Consider the following 7,385-nt stretch of genomic DNA (forward strand, 5'->3'; position numbering starts at 1 on the left):
TGATGGGAATATCTCAGGGTTGTCAGTTCTAGAAAGAGCTTGCAGGTGTGAGCTGAAGATGCACAAAGATCCACTCCTCCTTAAAGACAAGGTAGCAGAAGAAATAGCAAAGCTGCCATTAGTGATGTCACCTAATAGCTTGCTGACACCAAGTCCTGACATTTCTTTCCACCAGTTAATTAAAAAGGTATGGTACTTAAAAGAATCAATAGGTGTGCTAAATATTCTAGAAAACCATCCTGTTCTCAGACTATAATGATATTCTTACACTCCAATTCAAGGGTTTGGCAAACTTTTTCTGTAAAGAGCAAGACAGTAGCACATCAGGCTTTGTATGCCATGTTTGGTCTCTGTCATGTATGCTTTTCCCGCTTTTTCTGCTTCACTTCTTCTTCCTTTTTTAAGCAATCCGTTAAGACTATAAAGATCATTCTTAGCTGTGGCACTGTACAAAAACAAGCCTGGGGTTGGATTTGGCCTGTGGACTCCAATGTTGGGATCCCTGTTCTAATACCAGGAGAGCATTAAGGGTGTGTGTGGGGCTCTATGGGGTATATTTATTCATAGTGATTATGGTCATAGTTTATAATGGAAGGGAAACTAGCATCTGATTATAATTAATTAATACGTATTTAACATTTACTATAAGTAAGCCAAGTAGTAAGTTTCTTACATGTCTTAGCTCATTTAAATTGAGACAGGTTAGAAAGGTTAGGTAACTGCCTAATTATCCTATTGTTGGTGGAACTAGGATTTGAACCCAGGCAGTCCAGTTCTAGCATCTGCAATCTTAGCCATGAGGCTGTGTTGTCTCTTATGAGAGTAGTAACTCCTTTGAAAAAAATGGATACTATTCTTGTCCTCACTCATTTCTTTTCATTTTCCAAGTAGCTTAATATCTAAGATTTCAAACATACTGAAATGACCAAAAGAAAAACACCCTTGTTTTACTTTACTTGCCGTTGAGCGTGGAAGGAATTTTCAGACTGATTGGAGTAAATCAAATGAGATGATGTCATTGGGGTTAAGGATCATATATATCTTCATACAAGCCATGCACATACCCATACTTTGAGTACTGAGGACTCTAACTGTGGAGTCCTTAAGAAGAAAGAAATGAAATAGATTGTATTTCCTCGAGAAATGAAATGGAGCCTAGAAATGGGGTTTTCATTGGATTTCCCAAAAGCAGAGAAGGCTTAATGTATAAAAGAAAAGGGGACAGCTAATGGAAACTTCTTTCCCACCAATACAGTATTATCTGAGGGGCATCCAGAGAATGACATTATGAACATTCTCTCACTTTGGCATCTGTTGAACCTAGAAATATTAACCACACTAAAAAGGGCTTTCTTATTCCTCATTACTGACATCTTACAAGCACTCTTGGAAAAAGTACACTGAGAAGTTCAAAAAACAGAAAACAATTGGTGAAATCACAATCATATATATTGAGCTCTGCCCTTGGCTCCTGGCACAGTGCTCCTGAAACTGTAATTTTCTGAGTTATAAGAGTGTGTTCTGTTTCAGTGAGGTGACGCTGGGTGGGCTCCCAAATGGCTTCTGGGTGAGGGCTGGTCAGCAGAAAGACCTAGCCATGACTAGAAGTGTAAAAAAGACAACTTAGGTGATACAAACTTTATTTAACATCTCATGAAGTAGGCAATGTCTGTTCTCAAAGGTCCAGAGAACTACAAAATGGAGTGGAAGCCAGGAAACTTCTATAGGATAAAGAATAAAGAACAAGTAGGAGGAGGATAAAGATGATAAAGAACAAAGAAGTGCTCACTCGCCGCCGCCGGCCCGTGCTCCGCGCTCTCCTCCCGCTCGTCCTTCGCGCCCACCGCCGCCACCTCCGCCGAACGCAATGGAAGAGGAGATCGCCGCGCTCATCATCGACAACGGCTCCGGCATGTGCAAGGCGGGCTTCGCTGGGGACGACGCCCCCCGGGCCGTGTTCCTGTCCATCGTCGGGCGACCCCGACACCAGGGCGTGATGGTGGGCATGGGCCAGAAGGACTCCTACGTGGGCGACGAGGCCCAGAGCAAGCGGGGCATCCTGACCCTGAAGTACCCCATCGAGCACGGCATCGTCACCAACTGGGACGACATGGAGAAGATCTGGCACCACACCTTCTACAACGAGCTGCGCGTGGCCCCCGAGGAGCACCCCGTGCTGCTGACCGAGGCCCCCCTGAACCCCAAAGCCAACCGCGAGAAGATGACCCAGATCATGTTCGAGACCTTCAACACCCCAGCCATGTACGTGGCCATCCAGGCTGTGCTGTCCCTGTACGCCTCTGGCCGCACCACTGGTATTGTCATGGACTCTGGGGACGGGGTCACCCACACTGTGCCCATCTACGAGGGGTACGCCCTGCCCCACGCCATCCTGCGTCTGGACCTGGCTGGCCGGGACCTGACGGACTACCTCATGAAGATCCTCACCGAGCGCGGCTACAGCTTCACCACCACCGCCGAGCGGGAAATCGTGCGTGACATCAAGGAGAAGCTCTGCTACGTCGCCCTGGACTTCGAGCAGGAGATGGCCACGGCTGCGTCCTCCTCCTCCCTGGAGAAGAGCTACGAGCTGCCCGACGGGCAGGTCATCACCATCGGCAACGAGCGGTTCCGCTGCCCGGAGGCGCTGTTCCAGCCTTCCTTCCTGGGCATGGAGTCCTGCGGCATCCACGAGACCACCTTCAACTCCATCATGAAGTGTGACGTCGACATCCGGAAGGATCTCTACGCCAACACGGTGCTGTCCGGCGGGACCACCATGTACCCCGGCATCGCTGACCGGATGCAGAAGGAGATCACCGCTCTGGCGCCCAGCACGATGAAGATCAAGATCATCGCGCCCCCTGAGCGCAAGTACTCGGTGTGGATCGGGGGCTCCATCTTGGCCTCGCTGTCCACCTTCCAGCAGATGTGGATCAGCAAGCAGGAGTACGACGAGTCGGGCCCCTCCATTGTCCACCGCAAATGCTTCTAAACGGACTGCGGGCAGATGCGTAGCACCTGCTGCATGAGCGAACCCGGAGTAGCAGTTGCCCCGGCAGATGTGCACACCTCATGCCGGCCTCGTGAAACTGGAATCAGCCTTTGAAAAGAAATTTGTCCTTGAAGCTTGTATCTGATATCAGCACTGGATTGTAGAACTTGTTGCTGATCTTGACCTTGTATCCAAGTTAACTGTTCCCTTGGTATATGTTTAATACCCTGTACATATCTTTGATTTAAGCCCTTAGCACATGTGGCTCGGTCAGTTCGTGGCTGAGGTTGAGAACACGTTTCTGGAAGAGAAATCCATTGATTGGAGAACCCGCAAGGCCGTGAGGTTCTTGATCTGTGCAGGGTATTAATGTGTAGGAGCTGCCTATTCCAGGATTTCTCTAGAGGCTGGCAAGAGTCCTAAACGAGTTGTCATTTCTGTCTTGCCGGTCTAACAGGGTTGGGAAGGTCCAAGCCTTAGGACCCACTTTCCTTTCTTACCCGATGTTTTCCTGCCAGAACACCGTGGGTTAATTGCCTTGAGTTGGAAAACGGTTTGCATTTACAACTGTAAATTTATTCATCCTTTTAATTTATGTAAGGTTTTTGTACACAATTCTCAATTCTTTAAGAGATGACAACAAATTTTTGGTTTTCTACTGTCATGTGAGAACATTAGGCCCCAGCAACGCGTCATTGTGTGAGGAAAATAAAAAAGTGCTGCAGTGAAAAAAAAAAAAAAAAAGAACAAAGAAGTAAGTTGGCTCAGAGTTGGCTTGGGGTTTGGGATTGGCTGACAGGAGATACTGTATTTCCGGTCAAAGGAAGCATTTATAAGGACGCGCAAGTTATCCAAGTTTCGGTTTGTTGAGGTAGCCCCTCAAACACAAATGGCTCTGTCTTGAGCCTCAAAATTTAATTTAACAGAAGCTTGGAATTTTTAGTCTTACTCTCCCATTCTCTTGAGAAAGGAAAAGGGCTGAAAAATGGCGTTAATGACTGATCATGGAAGCCTCCATAGAAATCCCAATCATATGGGGTTTGGAGAACTTTCGGGTTAGTCAACACATCTAGGTAATGGGAAGGTGATGCATCCCAACTCCATGGACACAGGAGATTTGCACTCCCCACCTGGACCTCCTGCTCTGCATCTCTCCAGTTGGTTAATCATCTATATCCTTTAGCCTGTCCTTTAACAAGCTGGATAAATGTAAGTTAGTTTTTCCTGAATTCTGTGAGCTGCTGTAGCAAACTAATCAAACCAGAGGGTTGGGGTTAAGGGAAGCTCAGATACAGCAGATGAGTCAGAAGCACAGGTGACAGGCAAGACTTGGAACTGGCACCTGAAGTGAGGTGGAGGTAGTCTGTGTGGCTGAGCCCTTAACCTAAGGGATCTGATGTTCCCTCCAGATAGTGTCAGAATGGAGTTAAAATTGTCGGACTTCCAGCTGGTGTTACAGAATTGCTTTGATGTGGGGAAAAAAAAAACCCTCACACATTCAGAGTCTGAAGTGAAGTGTTCCATGTACAAGCAAAGGAGACATACAGAAGGAAAGAATTGGGTTCCTTGCTAGCTGAACTATGAAGATGACCCACTTGTTCTTCCCCAAACTTCCCAGACCTTGGATGCCCATCCTTTGATTCATATTTGCTAGAGATGTGGGTATCTTCTGGCTTGTATTCTACTCTGTCTGCCCCCTACTTCTACTTCAGGATCTTGACACACCAATCCAGTGGGACTGTGATTCAGCATGGCACCTCATGCCTTTCTGGGACTTGTAGGCTATTTCGTGGTCTCAGGAATATCCTTATCTGGGTGCTGGCTTCCCTCAATTGAGCTCAGGGTCAGAGTGCAGACCTAGCCTTTACGGAGGGTGAAGAGGCAACACCTAATCTCTTTCCCTTACCAAATTCATCTTGGGTTTTTTTTTTTTTTTTTTTTTCTCCTCATTGATCAGACACTGCTTTCTTCTCTGGCTCTCCCCTTTTAATCTGTGGACCATATTTTCTATTCTCCTTCCTCTGTGATACTGAGTCCCCAGTAGAGATGATCTTGATAAATTATGAGCTTACTGTAACATATTTGGGTGCATTTGTATTGAAATAAAACATAAATGCAGAAAAGCACATGTAATACAGAATTTTGAAGTGTGCTCTATTCATTAGAAAACAGTGTAATTAGCCTACTCCTTTTAGTTTTTTTCTATTTTCACCCCTTTCTCTTCCAGGACTAACTGGTAAACTCAGAAAATTTTAGAGTTGGTGTGTGCGTCTTTGGAGATTTTCTTCAGCCCAGTTTCTCTTCAAGTAATAGAATGCAGTTTCAATAACTATGTTTTGACTGAAGAAATGTTTTCTTTATTCTGTGGATCACCTCAGTGATTCAGCTGCATATTTATTATCTAATGAAGTCACATTCTCTTGGAGATGCTGGAAGCCCTTAGTGGGTCTAAGGGGTAATTTTTTTCTCCTCTGCTCTGCCCTTTAAGTAAAGCCTCCTCCACGTATCCTGTTTTTCCCTCCACAGAGGAGTGTTTAACCTTTGGCCTCTGAATGCTTTAGGTGTGTGCCTGCATGTGTGCTGTGTGTGCAGAGGGTGCTGGTGGGACAGGAGTGAAAAAATAACCCCGTGGCCCTTCATGCACTTTTATTTGCCACTGGAAACAAATTGTATCAGAAAAACAACAACAACAACAAAACATTAGTATCCACAGATGTTCCATTTGGAAGAGAGGTTTCAGGGACTTGAGAGACTGAATTCAGTTTCAGTATAATGCCGTTAAGAATTTTGGACAAGGAAATGAAAGCATAATGATTCTGGTACGACTTAATTAAATATAGGAGAGTTCCTAATTAATTTTTGTTAACTTGCAAATCAATTTTTGCTTATTTTTGTGCCCCTACATCATATACTCATTTTGGTTTCAAGTAAGTAGATCTACAGATATGTAGTGTAATATTTTCTTCAAGGTTCTCTGAAACCCTGAAAGAAAAGCTAAATGAATTTTTTTGTTTGTTTGTTTTCGGTAGACTCATCCAAGTATAGTACCCATTCAAATAGTGAGTACTCAATAGAGGTATGCTGACTTAAGTGCTAAGTAAAAGCTCCCCAAAATATTTTTGAATATAGATGCAGAGGGGATACTTTGTCCCTCAGCCTGTAGAATTTGTCCAGATAAGATTCAACTATGGGGTTAGGGCAGCAGGAAGTGATTAATTTTCTTAGGTATTTAACATGTTCCTTTGAAGGGGATAGGCTTTTGAATCTTTAAGATTATATTTATTGGGATGGTGGACGGTGCTTCCCTTCTATGTTTAGACATGAAAGTGAATGTCATTGTTGAACAGTAAACACGGGGGAATGACTTTGTGACAGAAGTATGTAAAGTATCTTGTAATTCAGTAGGAGAATCAAAGTCCGCTTCAGTTCTTTGCATTCTCAGGGATTCAGAAAGGATTAAGGTAACAATAGCTAGAACCCATGCAAGGGAGTAACTGAAGGATAGCATTCCTTGAACCTCAGAAACCCCGGGTGAAAGGAATTGGGCAATTAAGGTCTTTAGGAAATCTAATGGGGTCATTTGTGAAAGCCGTCTTCATGGAACTTGGCAAACTGTCATCTCAGAGATCAAGGGAGGTCACTGGCTTAAGAGTTGGGGAATGAAAGTGGAGTGACTGTTTCCTGCAAAGTATGTTTAAAGACTCTTAACTCTTGTCTGACAGTAGCTACAGGGTTTTTTGTTTTGGTTTGGTTTGGTTTGGTATTTTTTTTTTAACAATATGGGAGTGCTAAAGATACAATGCCTGTGTAAAGTGAGCTCTTGTCTGCCTAAGTTATATCATATGCAAAGAGCTTAGGTTGTTTTTCCCACGCAGCTACTCAAGCACAATTATTCCTAACTAATTGAAGTTAACCAATCAGCAAATATTTATTAAATGCAAATGGATGTGCCATGTTTGAAGATAAATTTGAATGTAAAAAAAAATTCTTACATTAGCTTAAATTCTCAAACACATTCATGCTGCTATTAGTTTACCAACAATCCTACCAGGGGGATTTCCTATTACTCTGGGTGGTCATGGAGGAATTTGAAAAAGGGAGAAAGTATAATTGTATTATTTAACTCAAGAGTGTTGTACATTTTAAGTGGGGCTCTCAAAACTGGTCTAAATAAGGACAGTGAGGGATCTGAAAAAAAGGAAGTCATCTGAAGAGAGGAGAAAAGAATTACATTGAAGGAAAGAATATTAACCAGACACATGCAAGTTGTTTTTAAATACCTAAAGGAGAGCTTAGTAAAAGAAAGAAGGAAGTTCTTCGCCTCTGTTGCAGAAAAATTAAAAAAAAAAAAATGGGTAGGAGCTACAAGGAGGTAAGTAATTTTATATAG

At 43.7% G+C, this 7,385-nt stretch overlaps 1 protein-coding gene across 1 annotated transcript; it reads left to right on the forward strand.

Annotated features, from left to right (window-relative positions):
* Positions 1-1,837: 1,837 nt before the first annotated feature.
* On the forward strand, positions 1,838-3,739 carry LOC116591402 (actin, cytoplasmic 2-like). The gene has a single exon (XM_032344260.1). The coding sequence runs from the start codon at positions 1,868-1,870 to the stop codon at positions 2,993-2,995; it is 1,128 nt and encodes a 375-aa protein (XP_032200151.1). The 5' UTR covers positions 1,838-1,867; the 3' UTR covers positions 2,996-3,739.
* Positions 3,740-7,385: the final 3,646 nt, after the last annotated feature.

The sequence above is a fragment of the Mustela erminea genome, chromosome 5, assembly GCF_009829155.1.
Source record: "Mustela erminea isolate mMusErm1 chromosome 5, mMusErm1.Pri, whole genome shotgun sequence".
Lineage (NCBI taxonomy): Eukaryota > Metazoa > Chordata > Mammalia > Carnivora > Mustelidae > Mustela > Mustela erminea.